Genomic DNA, 26,019 nt, shown 5'->3' with positions numbered 1-26,019 from the left:
CAACTAATACAATACAAATGATTGGTCATAACATAGGGATTAATCACATAGTCTAAGAGGCCCATTTGAGGTTTTTGAAACCACAATTAAACCCATTTTTACTAAAACCACAAATGACACAAAGTTATTAAAAATAATATCCAAATATAAACAGCATGAATAAAAAAGAAAGGCTAAATGATGTGCTTCTTAATACTAATACATCAAAAACCTCTAAAAAGTTTTTAAAAAATGAACAGGGTCAGCGCAGCTCCCACTGACTTCTATAGGACGGCGACAGCTATTACTGAGGCTTTTGTGTTTTTTTTCTCAAATTTTTGGAGTTTTAAAGAAATTCAGAAAAAGCACCTTTACTTTCATAATTAAGTTGGGTTAAAAATAGGCCAAAGTCCATCACATTCTATACCTCCGAATGGAACCCAGCATCCATACATACACACACTGACCCCTCCAAACACCCACATAAACTATATATACTCATACACTAACTATAGATTTTAGATCACAATAGCCCTGGATATAATGTCCAAGAAATCTACAAGCCACTCTTGGCATTAAAATAATCCGCCATCACAACATCACCTGGCAGTGCATTCCACAACCCCATGTCCTGACTGTGAAGAACCCCCTACACTGCTTCAAATGAAAGTTCTTTTCCTCTAGTCTGAAGGGGTGGCCTCTCCTTTAATCTAAAGTGTTAGGCAGCTATGCTGTAGTAGTACATCCATTTCAGTTTAATAAACTGTGATTACTCACCTGACAGCATAATTTCTAGGGCAAAAACAAGTTTTTGCCCAATATCACCCCCTTACGATGCCAAAATTGTTGTCAATTTCTGATGCGATCTGGAGAGTGCCTGAAATATCACCAACAAATGATATATAATATATACAGTAATATAATAATGAATAGTGAATCAAAATAAACGATGTGTTAATTTGTTGGCCGTAATTGATTTCTTGATACACTGGTAATATTTATAGTAAAAATTATTGAAAATCATAATAAACTATTTGATGATTTAATCATTTCATTATTGCAATGTTGGCTTTTGCAATAGTTACCAGACACCAGAAAACGGCAAACTAATCAAAATGAATGGTGAATTTATTTTAAAAACAAAAAGATAATCTATCTTAAAAAAATGAACAAAAAGCCTAACATAAAACAGTAAACACTAACTTGGGAAAAGTAGATTAATTTCGCATGCATTAGCCCACTTAAAGGACCAGTTGCTCCACTGAAGACGTTTTCTAATGCAAACACTGCAGATGCTGAAGAAAAATCCAGTGTTGAAAACATCTAATGATATTATATAACTGATATATGCTGTTTACAAGTTGATATAACGGCTCTGCAACTTCCACCTAGGCTTTTCTAGATGCGGATCAGCTGGGACAGAACAATCAGCCCAAAGGCCGAAGAATTCTTTTTGAATACCACAAGCCACAGTCTCTATTTGCCAGTTAAAATCCTGTCTTCTGTTTTAATGTGTTAAATTGCTAGTTATGAACACATATTCAGTGTGCAAACATCTTGTTTTTAAAATGTTTCTAACTGTGTAGGATGTGGGAATCAGCATCTTTTGGGCCCTTGATGTTCACTCTGGGGTCCTTTTAAAATGTTTCTCTCTGTATTGTATGTACAGATAACCGCAGATCCACAAATCTTTTCGATGAATATACTTTTTGTCTTTAAAAGAGGCAAAGCCTCATGCTGTACACATGAAATTAGAGGCTAAAGAACCACAACCATCAACTAATGGACAATGGGATCTCAAATGCAAATAATGCATGAGAAATTGAGAAGGCTATAATAAGGGTCTGTTCCATGCATCCTAATAGAAATACTGATGTATTACCCAGCCTTGAGAAGAATGTGGCTAGAGACTGCAGTCTGTTCCAGCTCGGCCTCTTTTGACAAAAGCAGCTTCAGCCACAGTTCTAGCGGCTGATGAAATATTCTAAGGATCTCTGGAGAAACCCTGAAACACATATTTTAGCCTCACATGCTGAATGATTTAAATACCTTGGGTTTAGTTTTCCTCCTCTTCTTGCCTTGCCAACAACTCCGTTTTAAACTCTTGCTGGATATGAAGAAGAAAAATAATAGCAGTCAATTTCCATCATATAGTACAGATGTTATTTATAAAATGTATTGTCTCATCTTTGTTTATCACAAGATACTACTGAAATCTTCATCTTAGCATACAAAGGGATAACCTGGAATACAATCTGCTATGGAGGGAGCTTTTTATTTATTAAGACCCTTCAACCGAGGGACAATAAAGACTTTCTAGCCTTTTAGGGAGCAGAAATGATTAAAAACAAGTTGTGTGTAAAGATTTGTTCTCATTCATAGAGAGATATGAAAGATTTATTAACTCAAAAGAATAGCACTTTTTCAGTACGATAAGGAAAACAATATCTTGAAAGCCTTGTATTCTTTCAAAAAGCAGCACACATGCTCCTGTGGTGCAGAGAAGTAAAGTTTTTTTTATACAAACACACTATAGACAGGCATCTCTTAAACTTGTTTTGTTTATATTAGTTATTTAGAGTATAAAACGAAACTATATTCTGTATACCTCTCAACTGTGCCGTTTTTCGAGGGACATTCCCAAATTTGACAGCTCAGCAGCAGTCCCGGATTGTCACTGAAATGTCCCGACTTTCTCTTTGATCTCCTGCACTGAAAAGCCAAAAAAGATACAGAGTTGCTAAAACTTAATTGGCTTTTGGCAAAGAGCACAGAATACGTGGCAGGTACACTTAGATACTTTAGTAACAATTTAGGTTAAGCAAAGAAACAATTGTAACAATTTAAGATAAGCAGCTCTTGAGGAACCAGACTTGCAGCTTAATTCACCTTCATTAGCAAAACTGTAATAACACATAAAAACCACAAAAATGTGTTCAAACTTTTATAACGTGGCAAATTTTGTAAAATGAACATGGTAATTAGGGAGTGTGGACTCAAAAAAGGTGTGGTCAAAAATTTTGCTATGCAGCAAATCTTTCTATTTCCAAAATATTGGGAGGTATGCATTCTGTTATAAAGCTATTTAGGCACACTAACCAGGAATTAAACACCTGTTGCGTTGCACTATTAGCCAAGAAACTGTAGAGGGCAACAGGAAGGCAATAGTGATATATGGGCTGGCCCAACACCTTAGGGAACCGCAGGACAGAATGGTTCAGTTCGACTTGGCAGATGCTAAGGACTGGGCTGTGCTCCTTGTGCTGGATTTTTTTTTATCCAAGGTGCACAATACTCAGGGTGCATTCTTGAGCACTAGAGAGGAGACTTTTTTTACATTTAACACAAATAGGTGACACCACAATGGAACCAGGAACAGGCAGAAGAGGCAGGTGCCAAGAGCATGACAGTAGGTGGCGCCAGATACATCTTCTGCTTGCCTTCCCTTAGTTTTTGCCCTTCTGAATTTGCAGTCCCTGTGTGTGTCGCGGGGGGGGGTTGCATTGGGGTGGGCACTTGCCTTGGGTGCCCTGAAGGTTAGGCAATAGTCTGTACTTCTTAAAACCCAGTGTAGCTGGCAGCAGGACATTTCCTCTATCTCCTTTAGGAAGGACCCTTGCATATTGCAGCAACTGGCCATAGTCTGTACATTCAGAATACAATCACAATACATAGAGTGGGTATAGCACTAGCACAAGTAATGACATACCGTAAGATTCTTATTGTCAATCTTTTTCCAGTTCTTGTTATTTCACATTATGTTAATGGTCACAATTAATTTATATCCCACTCCTTTTTCTGTTTATTCAGCTTAATGGCCTATGATTTAGTCACCAATTATCTTAGACGGTCACTATAACTAAATCTGCTTCAATACATGGTTTTTAGACCTCTGTTTGAATTTTGCAGAATACTTTCCATTGCTGGGCTTTGCTAAATGGATTGTTAAACAAGCACATGTCTGATTTACATCCTGTGACTATCACCCAATGCTCAGAACAAGCTGTTTTTATTTGTACAGTTAATCTATTATCAAGTTCCATTAAAGCATATTGCAAAATAAAAACCTGTTTAGAGACTATAATCACATTAGGATCCACAGGCCAGGCCATGAGAGATGTTCCCAAACCAATTTCTGCCCACTCTGGCATTCTGCTATGAGACGGTGAAAGGATATAAGTAGGTACAAAGGAAATAATTACATCCAGATGTGCTTCAGCATTGTCACACATTGGATTATGCTCTTACAATTGGTTCACCTGCTGCAAAGAATCTGTGTGTAGTGGTAAACAAAGCTAATTAGTATATCTTTAGGATGTCAACACACCTTACCAGTTGGATACAAGCTTGGATTTAATTGTAATAACATCTGAGATTTACAGCCGATGTGGAACCTTTATATTAACGGTAGTTAACTTGGAGCAAATATTTCTTTTTAATTTTAAAGATGATCCTTGAGAACAGATTATTTACTTTAGACAATTTCAGTGCATTAAAGTCATACTCATATATTATTACCATGTATTCCAAGTCTAATAGAGGGCATCATTTCTAGGTGAAATGATGCCCTCTATTAAATCTCCTGTAAGCTTCCCATAGGCTTCAATTCCACTTGATGGTCGGGAAATATTTCAAAAGAAGCATATTTACAAGCTATTGATGGGTTGCAAATGAGAATACAAGGATCAGCCCTTGGATTTATCATACTTCTGAGCAACATATAGCATTACCCATAGCATTAAAATCTTGGAAACATACCTGTGACCATGAAAAAGCAGTTGATGAATCTGGAATCACTAAAGCTTCAGATACTCCCACTTACAGAATGGTGCCTCAAACTAATGTACAGGTATGGGACCTGTTATCCTGAATGCTCGCGAACTGGTGCTTTCCAAACAAGGGATCTTTTCGTAACTTGGATCTCCATGCCTTAAGCCTACTAAAAATAATTTAAACATTATATAAGAATTCATTACATCGTATTTAAGATCAAGTAGAGGGTACAGTTTTATTATTACAGAGAAAAAGTAAATAATTTTTAACAATTTGAATCATTTCCTTAAAATGGTGTCTATGGGAGATGTCCTTCATGTAAATCTGAGCTTTCTGAATAATGGATTTCTGGATAATGGATCCAATGTCTTTATAATGGCTTAAATATAGGTAGGAAAGTGATTATAAAACTGTCCCATTTCCAGTTCTATGTGGGATTCATTAAGGTACTGGGCTTAGCCCTGTTTGGCATTTTCAATAATGATGTATGGTGTAAGGGACATTATTATATGAAGTAGTTAAATGAAAAAAAAAGATTGAATGATCTGGAGGACTGGGAAGAAAAATGGAGGTAAAATTTGGACAGGTTTTAGGTAATACAGACAGTAGGGCAGTTTTCACACATGAATACATTTATACACAGATTAAATGTTTATTAGAGAGTAGAACTTTATAGGAGCATATACAGCACCTTAGTTTGCAGCAATACCTTGCATTTTTGTGTCTACTGCAATGAAAGGCACATACTAGACATAGAGGCCTATTTATTAAAGGTGGTATTTTAGTGGTTTTTGAAATCACAATTAAAATCTATATCTCTAAAACCAGGAATGCCACGACAGTTATTAAAATATCCAAATATAAAAAGTACACATGGAAATAAATGCTGAAAGATGCACGAAAATCTTTTACAAACCTCTAAAAATATGAGGTTTTTGGATGATTTTTGCATCAAAAAAATGAGAAATCCTCTAAAACTTAGAATTAATTAAAAATGGTCTAATAGGAACAGGGCAGCTTCCATTGACTTCTATAGGACCTTGATTACTTTTTGTTTTTGAGGCTTTCATGGTTTTTACACTTCATATATCTCAATATTTTAGAGTTTCAAAGAAATAAAAAAATAAAAATTTTAGAGAAAAAATATGATTTGTAAAAAAAAATAGAGAGCCGAATTTTAGCAAATCGAACCCAAAGTCTTACAAGCCAATTTAGGAGCGGTACTGGTTTTTCTTATGGCCCATAGTTAAATGTGTTTCTTTTTTATCACTGTTGTCTGGTTTTATATTTGATAGGTCAAAACTCCCTGTTCCTCATTGCCCAATTAAAGAAATTGCTGGTATATTATGATATACAGCTAAGGGTGACTATACACTGACTTATACTCTTCTGTATCTCACCAGTTGGCCTGAGGGCCGATTTCACAGATAATTGGCCAAGTATGTGTATGGCCAACTTCCTATTGTTCCTTTCATTCAAACTGTCAGCCCAGCCATCAGCACTGGCCATCATGGTTCACTGTCAGACAACATTTTCACACATGCCTAAACAATATCCATGAAACAAAGATATTAGTCTGAAACATCCACCCAACTTACATGCACCTGCACAGCTCCATACATTGATGTGTGTATTTGATATCATAATGCAAATCATAAGGACAGGAATTACTGCACAAACCCAACCTGGATGATTTAGGAACCTGGGAACATCATTTCAACAAGTCCCAAATGTTGTCTTCACTTTTGGCTATGTGTCTAGAATTCCTATTTATCTTGAAGACAGCATTACTGTGCATATAAATGATCTAATTCTACAAATGAATATTTCAGCTCTGAAAAAAATAAATGATTTGGTTATTGAATGCGTATTTATATAGATTGATTAACCTTCTCTCTAGCAAAAGGTCAGGAAATGGATTTTTTGTGGTAACAATAACATACACTTATATATACATATATATATATTGTTCACAAAATTAAAAGAATAAATATATTAAATGGAAAAGATCTAGCAGTAATAAATAAATGTCCGGTTGGATTTAAATCTTCATATTATGATATTTTTAATGAGACTGTCACTCCTCAGAAATAAGTAAGTCATGAATTTTCTTTGAGGTCTTCATTAAGCAAGCACATGCAATAGAGTCTTTTTTTAAGACTTGAGGTAGATAGATTCATTTTCCAATAAATTCAAATGCGATGAGCAGTGGCTTTGAATATAAATGTGGCTTTTCAACAGGCCCAGTAACAATGAATTTCAGATTAGCCCACTGAATAATTTTATGGATAAGATTCTGCCTTTTCTCTTGTCTCCATACATGTTGCCAATGGTATTGATTCAACATGAAATTTGCTGTAATGTCTGGTGCACTTACAGTCGTAATGGCAATAAGTCTCCTGTAATGCATTATCTTGAGCAATAATGACACAAGAGCCTACCATGCAGTTATTCCATTTGGAACAGGATTTGTGTTCAGGTAGCAGCAGTCTCAAGATAATCACATTTATAATGAGCAAAAGTGCTTTCATTTCGAGAGCACCTCCACTGTTTTCACATGACGGCATTTAAAAACATTATCTAGCTGCCTTTTTTTACATTATGAATGAAAATTAAAGACCATACATGTAAGTTTTTCCTTTTTGTCTTTTGCTTTTCCCAGCAATTTCCAGCATATTATCTAGGGTTAAATGGAATTACATCACTGTTGCTCAACCACAATGATTCCCAGCATTCTTGAACATATTATGAAGGTTTTCATTATGCTAAGAGCTGTAATTCAGTAAAGCATGATGAATATTATGGTCCAGCAACCATAGGGATCCCTAAAGGGACACTTCCCAACCATTGCCCATGGAACTGAAGAGTATTCTCCAATTAGAATTCTTCCTGTATTGTTTACATTTAAAATCTCTCTTGGTGCTATGTGATTATTGAACAATTATTTTGTGGCTCTAAACTTTGAAGAATGAAGAGGAGCGCAGGCGTCAGTTTTAGGAAATGTGTCCAACCCCTATTAAAGAAAATGAAAACGATCCCTACCAGAGCTTTCAACTCCTTGTTATATGGCACAGTGGGAGTATCATGCAATTTTTGCTTGCAGATATAACCCTACAATCATTGAAGGGCAGATATAAGAATTTTTAGGTGTTCAGAGCTATAAATAATTTTCATCAAAGATCTTACAAAACTAACAGCGCAGACTGGATTCTAATTGGAGGATATTTTTTGTATAAAATGTTTTACTTAGAAAATATTTATTATGCAGTGATGTGTAGGAATTAATCTCAATGGCTCTATTCATCACACTTTAACGCTTGATATGCTGAGTAATTCTCACCAGAGATGGGGGCTCAGAAAGACAGTTTTACAAAAGGATTATATTCCTATGTAATGTGAGACACTGAACATTTCAGTATGGGACACATTTACAATGCTGTGTAAAAAATAGTATTGAAGATACTAACCATTACTTATGCAAAGCAGCCCCATCCCCTGGAACTTGCATTTATTATTCTCTACTACTGGTTCAGGACTAAGGGGTCAGTTTACTAAAGTGCGGTAAATTTGACTTTAAGGGGCACATTTACTATTGGTCGAATATCGAGGGTTAATTAACCCTCGATATTCGAACCTCGAAGTTAAATCCTTCGACTTCAATATCGAAGTCTAAGGATTTACCGCAAATACTTCGATCAAACGATCAAAGGAAAAATCGTTTGATCGAACGATTAAATCCTTCGATTCAAAGGACTTTAATTCATCGATCAAACGATTTTCCTTAGATCCCAAATTGCTAGGAAAGCCTATGGGGACCTTCCCCACAGGCTAACATTGTACCTCGGTAGGTTTTAGGTGGCGAAGTAGGTGGTCGAAGTTTTTTTTTAAAGAGACAGTACTTCGACTATCGAATAGTTGAACGATTTTTAGTTCGAATCGTTCGATTCGAAGTCTAAGGTCGAAGTAGCCAATTCGATGGTCGAAGTAGCCAAAATAAAACTTCAAAATTCAAAGTATTTTTTATTCTAATCATTCACTCGAACTTAGTAAATGTGCCCCTAAGTTTCCACATGTTATCACTGCAAATATTTCTCTGCCAGTATTTTCGCAGCGACTAAGTTTACTAAACAGCAAAGTGCTCAGAAGTCATTGTGATCACTTGCGGTAGCTACATTAATGAACCTGCTTACATTAGCGGTAATTTTACCAAGTTGCAAATTTTCTGGCGACAAATTAAGTTTTTGCAAATATTTATGCTATAAAATCGTCTTGTTTTATGCCGGTTATTATGGCAATTTTTACTGTGACATTTATGGCCAGAAATGCATCTTCAAAATTTAAGAGTGCGTAACGACACAGCTCTCTGTCACTTGTATCTGACACCATTGTGCGTGTCAACACATCCTTGCATTCAAACATTAACACATGGACGCCTGTCACACCAGTGCCAACAGGGACGCAACCTGGAGACGGGAGCAAGCCTGTGGTTGACGACTCAGATGAGCAGCCTCAAACACCAGGACTGCCACCTTGGGGTCCCACACCCCAGCTGGAAGCACCTGATCCAGTCTTTCAATCTGATTCCCCCCCCCACTGAAAAATCCTCCCTCCTTGCAGATACAATTATGCGGGAGGGGGTGGATGCAGTTTCCAGTGGAAGCCTGGGTTGGCAGGGGCTGAGGAGCCCATGGTGGCCGAGGCACACCAAGATTTTTCCCAGTGACCCTGGAATTGAATTCTATTTCAATAGCTTCCTACATTTTTTTACAAGATAGATTTACTTGTTTACAAATTGTTGAAACTGAGGAAAAATTGCTACCATAGAATGAATAACACATTTACACATTTATAGTATTTATGTGACCTTGGCACATTGTCTGGAATAGATCACAAATGTAATCGGCATTTGTATATAACATTCTTTTCAAAGCCTTTATAAATGGACTGAAATCAGCCAAAATATCCAAAATAATGAATCAAACCTGCATTAAAGTGTTGGAATTGAAACACTGGCAACAATATAGAAAGATTTAAACACATTTGAAACATTTTCTCAATTTCCACAGCTTCCAATTGAGCCCTTCGTGTTTATCTATTACATTCTGAATCACAAACACACAGGGAGACTGAACAATTATTGAGTATCTAAACCCTCTGTAAAATATTCCCAATTTGATCCTTGCTCTCACATCATGCTTTAATCTTAAATTTTTATTTTTTAAATATGTTGGAACATATAATCCATCAGAATTTGAGTAAAGTATGATGGATTAACAATGTTTAGATGCTGTTTAATTTAGTGCTTAATTTATTTAGAAATTTGTACATCAGTTAGTACTTGTAGCTTACACTTCACCAGTGTGAGATGTCAAGACTCCAGAATGGTGAATGTCCTCTACTGTATCATTACTCTTACATAGTTACATAGTTAAATTGGGATGAAAAAAGACAAAGTCCATCTAGTTCAACCCCTCCAAATGAAAACCCATCATCCATACACACACCTCTCTCTACTTTTAAATTCTATACACCCATACCAATACTTAAGGAAACTCCCAACACACTGCCATTTAGTATATAACTTGCATTTATATTATTTTTGCCAAAGTGCATAACCTTGCATTTATCAACATTGAACATCATTTTCCAGTTTGCTGCCCAGTTTTCCAATTTAGACAAATCACTCTGCAAAGTGGCAGCATCCTGCATGGAACCTATAGTTCTGCACAATTTAGTATCATCTGCAAAAATAGAAACAGTACTTTCAATGCCCACCTCTAGGTCATTAATAAACAAGATGTCTCCCAAAAGGGACTTTTGCTAAGAGGCCAGCAGTTCTTCGTGCTCTGCTAGGGGTTATTAATGGGCCATACAACTAGCTACCTTTAGCTAGATAAATATACAGTAGAACCCCCATTTTATATTTTTCAGGGAACCAGAAAAAATGGTGTAAAATCCAGGAAAATGTTAAATCAGGGAAATGTATTACGCATTATATTTAGGTGGAAATACAAAAAAAGAGAGAAAACTTAAAATCGAGGGATATAAAATTGAAGTTTCACTGTATGTTTATGTAGCTTGCTCCTACCTAGAGCAAATCCCAGTTTAAGTCAAGCAAGGCAATTAGCCCAGGTTTTCTTCCTAAAACACCACTTCTCATGCTTATTTCAGAATTATATTGTCACAGAAACAACTCAACAAAATCAAGCAGTTGTGCCGGGTGCAAGTTCCAATAATTAACTTGGTTACAGTGTGTGTGTGCCTGTCTCTTTTCATGCATATGGCTTAGCTGATTAGAGAATGAATGAGAGCATGTAAATAGCACCTTTACCTACTCAATGCTAACACTGCCATCAGAGAACTGGAGGATAATAGTGCAGATTCAGCAGTCGTTGCATAGCACAAGTCATTGCTAGAAAACAGAATTAAGCAGCACATTTCCTACATCCCTATTCATGTTTCTTCTGAACTATTCTTTGAAAATAGTTTTTTTTAACTCAGTTAGGTATACTGTAAGTCTTTTTAGATGAATACTTTGTTGTCATTACAGTATGTTCCTGGCAGGAGAACACTTATTGAACATCTGCTAGGAGTACTATTTTATAATTACACTTTTTCAGAGACTTCTGAGATTTCTAGATAGTGACATGAACTTGAGCCTAGTTTGGATTTTGCTGTGTTGGTGCATTACTGATGCTGGAGAAGATTCTGTAAGAAAAATGCTCCCTGCTGCTCTGAAACACTAAGAAAGGAAGGAAAGGTTGAATATTGATGTAGCATAATGCAATATGTACAAAACACCAAGTGATTCTATGGTTTGTTTATGAGATCTGTGCACAAATGATGGCCGAAGCTGTTCCAACTTTGAGAATTGCTGTGCTTGTTTGAAACCAATTAATAATAATAATTCAGGACCAGATGAAAGAAAAAGGAGGACCTAAGATGCCAACAATAGGAGCATGCGGGGGTTGTATAAGTATAAGGGTTGTAAAATTAAGTTTTTGAAATTTTGTGCTTCCTGCTTTGTGGCAACAGTTTGGGGGGAGGGTCTTTTCCTATTTCAGCAAGATGATAATCCTGTGCAAAACAATTAGCCTGCAATTGACAACTCACTGTCAAGGCCTAGTGGCTTAAGTAGGTTGGAGTCAGGACCAGGTAGAAAGTCATTGTGCTGACTGACAGCAATAGTCCAATCTGCAGTGCACAAAGGGTTAAACAGATCGGTATCTAGGCAAAAGTCAGGGGCAGAAGAGTCAGAAGTCAAAAATCAGTAAAAAAGCAATTATAGAGCACTCAGGAACTCTCAAGAGATGAACCAATAGTCAGGCATGGAATCTGGGTTACTGGTTTCTCTTTAACTTTGAATTTTGCTCTAAGCACAATGACGTCACATGCAATGATGTCACAGTATTGCAGACATGGGCACCACCATCTTTGATATAGAGTAGATTTCTCCTGACAAGTACAGGTACAGGATCTTTATGGAAAATGCTCGGGACCTTTGGATAAGGGATATTTCTGTAATTTGGATAACCATAACTGGTAAAAAAAAACATTTAAACATCTTAGTTAGGGTCATGTACAAGGCACTGTTTTGTTATTACAGAGAAAAAGGAATGGAGTCTATGAGAGATGGTCTTCCCGTCATAGAGCTTTCTGGATAATGGGTTTGGAATTATAGGTCCAATAGTTCTGTTTTTATAAATTGAAAAAAAAGATTCTTATACATGTATGGGATACGTTATCTGGAAAGCTCCAAATGATGGAATGGCCATCTCCCGTAGACTTCATTTTATCCAAATAATCCAATTTTTTATTATTTCCTTTATCCCTGTAATAATAAAACAGTACAATCTTGTACTTGATCCAAACTAAGCTATAATTAATCCTCGTGATTTTCTAGTAGACTTAAGTAGGAAGATCCAAATTACAGAAAGATCCATTATCCAGAAAGCACCAATTCCTGAGTATTCTAGATAACAGGTCCTATACGTGTATTATCTCTCCCCCTTAAAGTGTCCCCCTTAACAACCTATAAAGGTACTGAATATATACATAAATTCCTGTAATGCATACCTAGTGAGATAACATACAGATTTAGCTGTGAGATAATTTACAGCTGATAATGCAGTTAATTTGGAATACATTTCACACATTCATTAATTTATACACCATTTTTCTAATGACTTGCTGAGAGCCAGAATCTGGAATATAAAAAGAGAATCAAACCTCATATGTAGCGATGGGCGAATTTATTCGCCAGGCGCGAATTCGCGGCGAATTTGCGCGATTCGCCGCCAGCGAATAAATTCGCGAAACTTCCGCGAAAATTCGTGGCAAAAATTCGCCGGCGTCAAAAAAAATTTTTCCGAAAAAACGGACGCCGGCGTCAAAAATTCGCGAATTTTTCGGCGAAGCGAAACGGCGCAAATTCGCCCATCACTACTCATATGCCATTACTGCCTCATCTGAAACTGCATTTCAGACTGGGTGCCATAAAACATTACTATTCTCCATTACTTTTTGTTTCTCTCCTTTTTTGTTCCAATAGGTCTACGATGTTGAATACAAATTCTTTGGTAATGGGGAAAAGACAACTCTACTGATGGAAATTGATCCAGTTAAACAAACTGAAACTTTTCGAACAGAAAATGGCACAGATGAAGCTATTGAAATCCATGACTTCAAACATGTTAGTATTCTGAGAACTTAATATGTTTATTTTTCTATGGGGACATTATCGATTTGTCAGCTTGATATATTACTTTTATCAGTGACTTTCAAGATATGTAAAAATCAATAGAAAAACATATTTTTTATACCAAAATTAACCTTTTATAAATGGATTTAAAGGACAAATACATTCCCTAACATTGACTCTTGGGTGCCCCCTATATTTTTGAGAAGGCATCTCAAGCATAATTATAGATGAAACACAATTCTCCACTAAGAATCCTCTATTTTTAGCACTCATGTTGTTCTCATATGATGTATGATGGCGTACATTTGCTTTGCCAATATTGTACCATAATCCAACTTTTGAAAATGGTACAGGTATTGGATCAGTTATCTGGAAAACCATTATCCAGAATGATCCAAATTACAGATAGGCTGTCTCTCATAGACTCCATTTTATAAATAATCCATTTTTGAAAATGATTTTCATTTTTCTCTGTAATAATAAAACAGTTAATTTTTCTCTGTAATAATAAAACAACCTATTGGGGTTATTTAATGTTTACGTGATTTTCTTTTAGACTTAAGGTATTAAGAACTAGATTATGAAAAGATCCATTATCCAGAAAGCCCCAGGTCCAGAGCATTCGGGATAACAGGTCCTATACCTGTATTTCCTTTTTATCTGTAATAATAAAACAGTATTTTGTATTTGGTGGTAACTAAGCTAACAAAAATCAATATTTTTATTTAATGGTTAAATTATTTTTAGCAGAATTAAGGTATGGTGATCTAAATTACAGACAGATCCTTTATCTGGAAAACTCAAAATAGATTAGATCCTATACTTGTAACATAGATGTGATTTGTGGCTCACAGAGAATCATATAAACAGATATGCTTACTGTATGTCTAAGAGCGAGGATTAACCAAGCCAGCATTATCACAAGTGTGGGATCTGTTATCCAGAATACTCAGGACCTAGGGTTTTCTGGATAACGGATCTCTCTGTAATTTAGATCTCCCTATTTAAGTTTGCTGAAAAATAATTTAAACATTCAATTAAACAAACGGGTTGGTTTTGCCTCCAATAAGGATTAATTATATTTTAGTTGGGATCAAGTACAAGGTAGGTATGGGATCCGTTATCCAGAAACCCATTATCAAAAAGCTCTGAATTATGGAAGGGCTTTCTCCTTTTTCTCTGTAATAATAAAGTACCTTGTACTTGTTCAAAACTAAGATATAATTAATCCTTATTGGAAGCAAACCCATCTTATGGGGTTTTTTTTTTTTTTGTTTACATGATTTTCTAGTAGACTTAAGGTATGGAGATCCAAATTACAGAAAGATACATTATCCGATAAACCCCAGGTCCTGAGCATTCTGGATATAAGGTCCCACACCTGTACTGTGTCGCTATTACATGGAAAAAGGATATGATTTTTTAAAGAAAATATGATTATTTCATTAAAATGTCAAAGTCTATGGAGGTAGCCTTCCCATGATTTTAAGCTTTCTGGATAATGGATCCTGTACCTGTTTTTCTGTACTTCAGAACAAGGAAAAACACATTTTGACATTGAAGTGTTTCAGGTGTGGGTCTCTAAAATGTTCCCTGTGTGGCTGTTAGGCCCCTGCAATCTGCTCTGTAACTGTCAGGGCCGCAGGGAACAGTTTGCTTTTATATATCAGCAAATTATACAAGAAGCTGCACTATATCAGGCTACCAAATTGAATAAAAGTTATAAATGATATTTATATGGCACCACAACAAGATGAATCATCAGTATTTGAGCTTCTCAATAGCATGTTGGTTCAAATATTGAAATATGAGTTTGATTGAAAACAGTTTGAGATATTGCAAGCTATTTGATTTGTTTTTGGAAAATTGCTTTGATTCATTGCAAAAAAAAAAACATACAGGGAATTGATAACATGCTTTGCTGCACAATTTCCATTTCCATTAGAATTACACATTTTTAGCAACTTTACCCTAATTTTTTTTGACAGAATTTCACTGTATTTATATTATTTACCATGTGTTACTTAGAAATGTCTGACTAGGTCTAGTAACCTATAGACAGGTGCTTGCTTTTTGTACTCTAAATGCTGTTGATCAGTAATAGTTAATTGCTTGGTTACTACAAATCTGTGCAAAACATTGCCCCACTACTGCATAAAACTAAGATAAACAGATAAACAGATTTATTTCTTAAGTAGTAGTAGTAGATGCAACAACTTTTCACATAGAAGTTTTATATGTTTGTTTGTGGAATTTAAATTGTTTATTAGTGTGTGTCCTCAACCCAATATTTATTCCTGCTGCAAACAACACAATATGTATCAGTAGTGCATTGCAATGTAACTCATGCCGAAATCAGCCAGTCGCAATAGGTGAAATATCTCACACAAGAATGTGGGTCACAACTAGAAAAAAAGTGTTATGTTGAGCAACTTAAAACCTAATATGAGTCTTGGGTTTGTTTATAACCTAAGGGGGTCCGAATGCTAAAAACTCAAAAAAATATATTTTTTTACTATAAAAACCCAATTTTCAGTTAAAAAAACTAAAATGCTTCGAGATGTATTATACCCTGAGGCTGCAAAAAGTCAGAATCTGAAAATCCGCTATATCAGACCTGCAGAGGTTGTATATAAGTCAATGTGAGAGGTCCCTATCCTATTTGGAAGTTTCTGTGGTCTGCGTTGGAATTAGCCAAAAAAAATCAAGCGATTCAGGGAAAAAATCCAAAAAATCGTATGATTTGGGTTTTCTCTCAATTTTATCAAGTTTTCCCCAATCTGATTAAATTGTGCTTTTTTAATAATAAATAAGGTCAGACATTTTTATTTTAAAAAATTCGGATAATTCGGATTTTGATAAATAACCCCCTAAGTGCAAATTACTTTAAGCAGATGCAAATCTTCATATACTTTACCCAAAACAGAGTGTTTCCCCCAGAATTCCAACATAGACTAAAAAAAAACCCTTCAGAATAGAATGGGAGCAAGTTGTTGTTGCAAGGGTTCAAAGGAGAATGAATGGACCTTTGTGAACAGCAACAATGTGTGTTTAATTTTGTGTATGTGGGTAGTACTCTAAGATACAGTATCACTTGATTGAAAATGTGTATCCCAAAGGTTCTATGGATATTCCTAATAAAGACAATAACCAATAAAGACAATAATCTACATTGTAGACAACACTGGTTATGAATGGTTTCCCAAAGGTATTACAAATATATAGCTGTTTTGCAGCACACAAATAGCCTTCACTTTAAATATACTTCACACCATATACAATATACTTCCCATAGACACATTCCCTCATCCTCATGAACAATACATAACATTCTCCTACTATATTATCATTAAACAATACTTTTTATACAGGGCATTACAGGAATCTTCTTTGCTGGTCTGCAAAAGTGCTTCATCAAGACACAGATTAAAGACATCCCAGAAATTGCTGAAACAGAGTTTGTAGAGCTTGAGGTATGTATATATGTTTTTTGATTATAGAGACATTTTTTAAATAAAAATTGTATGCGCTGTAAAATGCCCAGAGATGGTTGGCCCAAAATGTGTGCCACTCACAGCTTTGTATGAATCCCATTAGAGGAATAAGCAGGGTACTGGGGATCCCAGCAGACTGGTGTTGGAGTCTCTATGCCATCTGGAAAGTATAAAAAATAAATAATATTATTGCATCAAAATGTTTTATATTCTCACATCTGAAGGCAATTACACATTCTTAGAAACCAAGGCAACAGAGAACGCCATACATGTCCCCCTAAGTAATATCTTCCTTGTTGAATTGAGAAAAATACAGAATGTAATATTTAAAGTACAAGCTGATTTTCTTTAAAGAAAAGGTTTATTCCATTGTCAAACATTTGTAAAATGTGACTTTACGTCCATTTTAAGACATTCCATTTGAAACCAAACACAATTGTTCTGCTATAAATACGTTGAATTAAAAAGAACCATAAAGCATACAAAACATATATTTATCTTACACGCAAAGTATGTTGTACATTATAAGTGCACTTTATGTTTGTTCTTAAGGTACATTAGACATGTGCGTAAGTGTTTTTATTATGCCCTTGGAACCCAAAAGAATTACGACTTTAAAGATAAACTTTAAAGTAACACTGATGCCTGAAAATAGCTTCTGATTAGCATGAAAAACAATAAATATATATATATATATATATATATATATATATATATATATACACACAAAGGAGGAATGCATTATTATTTTCTCAACAACCCCCCCCCCAGAGGGCTTTGACACTCTTTCATGTTTAAATCAATCACCAATGGAAACCTGCTTCTGTCAGTCACTCTGACAGTTGTACTGTAGGCTATTGGAGGATTATGCTTCCCCCAGCCTGGTGTGACTGACAGAGTAAAGCATGTCCGAACCTCTGGTAACATTGGGTGTAAGGAAGAATCTTATAAACTTGAACTAATTTTGCCTATAGTTCGGGATGGATCATGACACACAACACCATTCCAGTGTAGCAGATGTGTTCCTTGTCAGACCCCATTAAATGAAAAAAGTGCAGGAGGCATGAAATATAAAGACAGACAGCTCATAATGTGCTGAGCTTAGCAATACAACTGAAAACAGAACAGGCGCATGATATGTATTAGTATATATAATATATTAGAAATAGTACATAATCAAGAGCAGTGCAACTTGGTTATGCCAGTATGTTTTCCAACTACCTGTATTAGCAAATATTGCTGGAGATGGTGTAATGTTGTGTTCATATAGTGGGTAAAATGCAGAAGGTGCTCTACAGGTGCATTCTTCCTTCCCAGTCAAAGAAAATCCTTGCTGGATTGGGAAATTACACCATCTGTGATCAGGCAAAATATTTAGGTTCAATGTATCATCCAAATCATACAAACAGTATCAAGGACCAGCAAAAACCAATGATCGTCTGTAGATATACACTGAATTACCTGTTAAGTGTCTGTTTTTAGGGGCATATTTATTATGCTGTGTAAAAAACAGCAGGATAATATACAACACTTTGCCAGGCTTCGGCATGTAAACAAAGGCATACATTTTTTATGCGTTTCTTCTTAGTGACTTCTGCCGGAAGCAATATAAAATAACGCCTGCAAATCTGGTGTTCTTGATAAATTTGCTGTTTGTTTAATACAGCTTTTTACACTGTTTTTTCTGTGAATTTAATATAACATAGCATAATAAATATGCCCCTTAGTGTAGTGATTTCAGATAGTAGGGTTGTATTCTCCTGGGGGTATACTGTTACACACTGTTGTAGACATCCAAAACAAAGTCAACTCATTGCGATATAGTTGAACTGTAGCAAAATACAGAGAATAAAATCCTAGTCTGTCTGGCTCTACCCAATACACAGGATTTCATTCTTATCATCTAGCTGCTACAACTCAAGCATAAATAAAGGATTTCTTAAAGAAGTCTTTAAGGTGCGCATACACAGGACTTGTAGCTCCTGCTCTCCCCCCACCCCCTGCAGGCAGGGCCGTATTTATATATATACGGAGTAGGAGCACAGTTTTCACGTTGTGTGCGTTAACTCACGCATACAATGTCACTGGTTGCCATGGTCAATTTGATTTCTCCCCAGTGCATTTCTTTATTTCTTTATTCATTTTAATATAAATAAAGGAATCAAACTGAATGTGTGACATTTTTGTTTAGACCAATATGTGTTGCATTAGGTAAACCCTCAAGCTGCTTTTACTGAACTGACATCTACTACATTTTAAGATCAAATTTTAAAAAATCTTTTTTTTGCACTTAATTAAAGTAACAGTTCTGTGTAAAAATAAATACTGGGTATATAGGCTGTGCAAAATAAAATAAAAATTCTAAAAACATAGTTCATATACAAAAATGTAATCTATAAAGGCTAGAGTTACTGGATGTCTAACATAACAGAACACTACGGGGCCGATTCACTAAATTCGAGTGAAGGATTCGAAGTAAAAAAACTTTGAATTTCGAAGTATTTTTTGGGCCACTTCGACCATCGAATGGGCTACTTCGACCTTCGACTACGACTACGACTTCGAATCTAAGGATTCGAAGTAAAAATCGTTCGACTATTCGACCATTCGATAGTTGAAGTACTGTCTCTTTAAAAAAAACTTCGACCCCTAGAGTGGCAGATAAAAGCTACCGAAGTCAATGTTACCCTGTGGGGAAGGTCCCCATAGGCTTGCCTAAGTTTTTTTGATCGAAGGATATTCCTTTGATCGTTGGATTAAAATCCTTCGAATCGTTCGATTCGAAGGATTTAATCGTTCGATCGAAGGAATAATCCTTCGATCGCACGATCGAATTTTCTGCGCTAAATCCGAATATCGAAGTCGAAGGATTTCAATTCCTAGTCGAATAACGAGGGTTAATTAACCCTCAATATTCGACCCATAGTGAATCAGCCCCTACCTGTTTTCAGCTCTCTAACTCTGAGTTAGTCAGCGACTTGAAGGAGGGCCACTTGAGACATAACAGTACAGTGAGTTTGCAATTGATCCTCAGTATGCAGCTCAGATTTAAAAAAAAAAAACAGTTATGACCCATGTGCCCCCCCCCCTCAGTCACTGATTAGTTCCTGCCTGGTAACCAATCAGTGGAAACCAAGAGAGCTGCAAAGCAGGAAGTAGTGTTCTGGCTTTTATGTTAGACATCCAGTCACTCCAGCCTTTATGCATTACCTTTTGGCTAACTAACAATATTATAAACATTTTTATTTTGCACAACCTATTTACCAAGTTTTTATTTTTATACTGAAACATTCCTTTAAAGGTATGCCTTCCTCTTCTGGAACAGGGTTTATAGATCAAATTCTGGTATGGTATTCCCTGATACCTTAGTTCCTGGGAGATCTCTGAGCTGAAAGTCAGAATTAGAATGTTTTGATTTATATCTCAGAGGGCCCTATCTTCATTCTTTCCTGCCATGGGACTGGAGATAAAACAGAACAGTTCTGGGGCACCCCAACCTCGTCCCTATGAAATGTCACTATGATTGTATGGGTGCTATTATATACCCTTATTATGGGCAGGGGTTTAAATGTTTAAAAGACCAGTAACATCAAAAAAAATCATTAGTGTATATTAAAAAAAACACCAAGACAAATTAAACTTTAAAATCGCAAAGCCTTTATTAAGAAATAACGTACCGAAACTTCATTTGCGCTCCTCTTCACAAATTATTCTTAATAAAGATTTTGCAATTTTAAAGCTTAATTTGTCTTGGTGCTTTTTTTTCAATGTATACTAACGAAATTTTTTAAAGACGTCATACTGGTTATCGGTGGCAGCATTATACTTACCATTAAATGTAAAACTATAGTATTCACTATCCAATTTCCATTGATAGCATATGCTCATGTTTGCTGAATGTCTGCTTAACAGTGAATGCTTCAGGGCAACCAAAGGTCTGTACATTTGTAGATGCAACAGTTCTGAAAAAATTAAGTTCTAAAATAAATTGTCACATTTAGTTAAATGACATTCATACATAAACTAAACTTTCTGTAAAATGTGGCCAAAACGTTTCCCTTCAAGCAGTGATTCTCAAGTTGTGAAATGAGTCCTACATTTAGGACTTGCTTGCAATTCTGGAACAGTTAAGGGGCAGATGTATTAAGGGTCGAATATCGAGGGTTAATTAACCCTCGATATTCACCTGGCGAATTAAAATCCTTTGACTTCGAATATCGAAGTCGAAGGATTTTGCGCAATTCGTTCGATCGAACGATCGAAGGAATAATCGTTCGATTGAATGATTAAATCCTTTGAATCGAACAATTCGAAGGATTTTAATCCATCAATCAAAGTATTATCCTTCGATCAGAAAAAAATTGGAAAGCCTATGGGGACCTTCCCCATAGGCTAACATTTACTTCGGTATCTTTTAGGTGGCAAACTAGGTGGTCGCAGTTTTTTCTTAAAGAGACAGTACTACGACTATCAAATGGTCGAATAGTCGAACAGTTTTTAGTTCGAATTGTTCTATTCGAAGTCGTAGTCGAAGGTCGAAGTAGCCAATTCGGTGGTCGAAGTAGCCAAAAAAATACTTCGAAATTCGAAGTATTTTTTATTCTATTCCTTCACTCGAACTTAGTGAATGGGCCCCTTAAAGTTACCTCCTTTACACTAATAAATGGAAACAGTTAGTAAAGCCTAGAAATATGAAGTTTGCTTGATTTTTCATTTGATCTCCAAGCATTGGTGGATTCCCACTCTTGTTAAGTCCAACCGCTTAAATGATATAACATTCAATACATCAACACAATTGTATATATTTTTTTATATTTTATATAAATGAGTTGGGGCAGGCATGTAATTATTTTGAATTATGTATATATAAATTAATACACTATAGAAGCAGACAATGCAGTAAAGCTGTTCTTTAAAAATCGTTAACAACCAGTTAGAGCTAAAGCAATAGAATGGATGCCAACTGGTATTAATTCAAGTATTCCCATGTCTCTTGGAACCAGCCCGTGACACTTAACGTTCTTTGGCAAGGTTTGAGTGGGATGCTGTAAATGTACTCTGAATCACTTAGCTGGACATATGGTATCTGATGCTGACACACCATACTGTGTCTTGCTTTGCCTAAATCCTATAGTATAATTAAATAAAAATTAGAAATATAATTGTGGCTTAAGGCATTTTAGTATTTTAGTTGTTTGTTGCTGTGTATACAAATATAAACCCTTTTAATATGATATTGATTATATAGCAAGAGTTAATAAGTGATAAAGTAAACAGTCAAAACTCTATTGCTGGTGTTAGTCACAAAATGATAGGAAAAGCAGCAGAGAAGCTAAGAAGGAAGACTGAATGGCATCCCACAAATGTAGGTAATTAGAAAACTATCCACAGGACTGTCTGGGTTCTTTGCCAGCTTGTGGCCCAGGCAGGGCCTGAAATTGTAGCTTGGCACTGTACAATAAGGTCTTTATTTTATTTTCCTGCTGGATTGTTCTCTAGGGGCCGTCAGATAGACTTGTGTAGGAATTCCGTCACATAAATACTGAGAGTAGTTCAGTGCCTTTAACAAAGTTCTTGGGTATTCAGATTCTTTATCCTGGTTGATGTATTCATTTCATTCTGTTTTTGGCCTGTTGCTTATTAGATTTCTGGCTTTTGATGTTGTTGCCTTATGGTCATTCTTTTCATCCCTTATCGACATCATTTCTATCCCACTTTGCTGGTTTCTGTACCCCCTTGGTGCTGTCTTTTCACAAATGTAAGGTTCTTCTTCAGGAAATTTGGCTAGCAGACTGAGGGGGGAAACTTCTGTTGTCTATAAGATTTGTATCGTCCTCCAGCATCTTGACCTGAATTTTGTAGTAAAGTAAACTGTACCTCTTGGTAAATTTGGTGGGATTCCCTTATTTCTGACCTAACTTTATCTAGGCATGGTCATGTTTGTAATGATGCCACCATACCATCCTCCTTCTTGTTGAGTATTCTCAGCTGTCATTGAAGATGCATACACAAGGAGAAAGTATGGGCAGAAGACTGGGTTGTAGTTACATAACTGCAAATTGGACTACAAAGACTACAAAGGCATCTATTGAGGGACAAAGACAATGACAAAGAGTATGGCTCAGGGGGAGTTAGAAGACACAAAGGACAGACTTCAAATCAAATATAGCTTTTTAAGGACTAGTGGACCCATTTACTGTATACAGAAGGGGGAAGAAGGCAATTAAGAAGTCAGAGAAGAACTGACACCATATCATTAATACATATGAGCTGATGTTACTCTAACAAACTGGGGCACGTTCATGTCTAACTATGGTACTGTGATGTTTCTAAAAGATAATGAGATTTTCTGGGACCCCTCTCCCCCACTCTGTAAATATCTGTTGATAAGTCTGCATTAACATCAGTTTTACACAACAGTTTGCTATGTTTGGTCAGGAACTCCATTCACACTTAATGAAACTTCCATGTTGCAAAATCCCAGATTGCATTTTATTGCAATGGTGTGCACTCCATCTGTACATACATATCTGCCATTCATATGGCCACAAATATGTTACAGCAATTACACACATGTGCCTCTTTAGGAGGTCTTCATTACCAATACAAGCTTGTCTATAAATCTTATAATTGCATCTTTTTTTCATTAAACCAATACATTTGTTACATAGTGAATGAAACACTAATGAATAGATACTAAAGTTTAACATATTATTGTGTTATAGGGAAGTGAGATCACCACAACTATTTATGAGCAGTCTATGCTTTGGATCCCTGGAGAGAACCCCATAGAAGATAAAGAATTTATGAAGAATTCCAAAATATTTGATGTATGCAAGAATGTGTCTGTGCACTGGATCTATCCAACCTCCTTAACAGGTAACAAATGCTTGTGCTGTTATCTTTCCGTGATAACCTGTAATCACTTCCAGTGGCATCACACATTTTTTGGTCTTTCAGCTCTTTATTTCACTACAGTCATAATATTTTCCACATGTGAAATCTGTATACCATGAAAAACGCGCAACACATGTATGTACATGCATGCAAGCAAAAGTGAGGCAGAAATTTCCTGGTGTAAAATTATTTTACGAGCAATGTGTGAATCCACATAAGCATTGCTGGCTTTTATTGCTTGGGTATTGAGCTCAGTTCTGACTCAGTGACTAAATATAAGGTGTCTGGGAGGCCCTCTGTGTGTTTGCAGGGGTTTACACCTACTCATGAAAAACAGGCAGCTAATCCTTGTCTGTCTAACTTCTTACACCCATAGACACCACTGAGCTGCCCTAAATCCTACTTAATTTGGAGTAAGCACTACTGTTTTGTGGTCTAGAAAGTGTGGCTATTAACTAATTTCAACTCATCCAATGACAGCTACTAGTTAATGCTGTTTCGCAACATCTTTCAGTGTAACCAAACTGAATTTTTTTTCTGGCTACTAATATACAAATGACAGATATGAAATAGTCACAGTGGATTTTTACTATTGAGTGCAGTTCTTATATCTACCAGGGAGCTGTTATCCTGTCACCTTCCCATTGTTCTGTTGATAGTCTGCCGGGAGGAAAAGTAGGGAGGAGACATCACTCCAACTTGCAGTACAGCAGAAAAGAGTGACTGAAGTGTAAGGATACCTGGTGGTCCAGTGGGAAGACAGGGGTGCCAGCCATACACACTGCAGGGACACCCGCAGCCCTCGGTGTCTTCTTCTTGATGCACATGTCAAATGTGCATTGCGTCTTTCTATGGTCGGCTCACCGCGTCTGATGTCGGCGTGGTTGGCGTGAAATTGAAACATTTCAAGGGACCACAGCCAATTACTCAATGCCCAACATAGGTCTATTGTACATAGTTCCTAGGTGCACTTCTAGTCATTTTCCCTTGTTCTTCTACCTTGTCTGTCCCTAACTTGTATTGACCTTAGCCTGTTACTGACCATTCTTCAGGATCTTGACTTTGTACTGCGTTCACTCTTTGGTTTAACCCCAGCTTTTGTTCTTGACTATGCTTTTGGTTCCTGATTCAGTACTGCCTATTAGCTATGCTCTAACCCCATTCCACATTACAGTTCTCGATTTGTGAAGATCAAGTTCTCGATTTGTGAGGATCAAGTTCTCTTGATCCTCACAAATCGAAAAGGCAGCTGTTAAAGGCAGATATAAGGCTTTGCTGGGATTAAAACCAAAGACCTTTGGGTTTCTGGCTCTATGATTTAACCATTAGGCCAGGTGAGCAGCAAGCAGGCTTGCCTGTTGCCTATCACCTGGCCTTTTCAGCTTATTCCAGCAGCAGATTAATTGGTGGGACACTGCCCTATAAAAGGCCAGCCATCCTCACCACCAGTGCCTGAGCATTGGCCTACACTGAGCACTGAGGCATGGTCCCTAGCTCTGGTTCCCTTTCTTTGGCCCCTGTGTTTACCTTGCCTGCTTTAATACCGTTCCAGTCCTGTCCTGCTCTGCCAAGCCCTGTCTCTATGCCCACACCGTCCTACTCTGCCTAGCTCTGTCTCAATGCCTTGTTCTATGCACACCATCCTGTTCTGTTCTGCTTTGCCTAGCCCTGTCTCTACACCCACACTGTCACCATCCTGACTCTTCACCCTCATCACCCTGTTCCTGTCTGCACAGCATTTGCCCCTGCCTTAAAGACTCACCTTTCCTACCTCTGCCTCCTCAGTGCCTCCTACCTTTCCCTGAAAACAGAAGTGTGAGCTGTGTTCGAAACCTTGACATCTGTTCTGGGTTTTGGAAAACCATATGTGACATGAAGTTTATCACAGCCACATGACTGAGGGCACCAGGGAAACTGACAATGTCAAGCTCCATGTCAGATTTCAAAATTCAATATAAAAAAAATCTGTTTGCTATTTTGAAAAATGAATTTCAGTGTAGAAGTCTACTGGAGCAGCACTAATAACTGATATGTTTTCAAAAAAAGCATGTTTTTCCATGAGAGTAGCCCTTTAAAATGACATTAGCATTTTATTCTTTCGGTGCACATTTGCTGCACCTATTGGAACCTTTGAATTAATGTGACGTTAAGGGTGATAGTTTCTCCAGGGTTCCA

General features: G+C 36.5%; 1 protein-coding gene across 1 annotated transcript in view; it reads left to right on the top strand.

Annotated features, from left to right (window-relative positions):
• The window catches only part of tnmd.S (tenomodulin S homeolog), a 55,194-nt gene that overhangs the window by 12,106 nt on the left and 17,069 nt on the right, over positions 1 to 26,019 (top strand). The window contains exons 3-5 of the mRNA XM_018232993.2: positions 13,304 to 13,444; positions 16,825 to 16,926; positions 23,673 to 23,826. Of these exons, the coding sequence (XP_018088482.1) occupies positions 13,304 to 13,444; positions 16,825 to 16,926; positions 23,673 to 23,826 (397 nt within the window). The remainder of the gene's footprint in view (positions 1 to 13,303; positions 13,445 to 16,824; positions 16,927 to 23,672; positions 23,827 to 26,019) is intronic.

The sequence above is a fragment of the Xenopus laevis genome, chromosome 8S (genome assembly GCF_017654675.1).
Source record: "Xenopus laevis strain J_2021 chromosome 8S, Xenopus_laevis_v10.1, whole genome shotgun sequence".
Classification (NCBI taxonomy): Eukaryota; Metazoa; Chordata; class Amphibia; order Anura; family Pipidae; genus Xenopus; species Xenopus laevis.
This window is presented reverse-complemented; position numbering and strand designations above follow the sequence as displayed.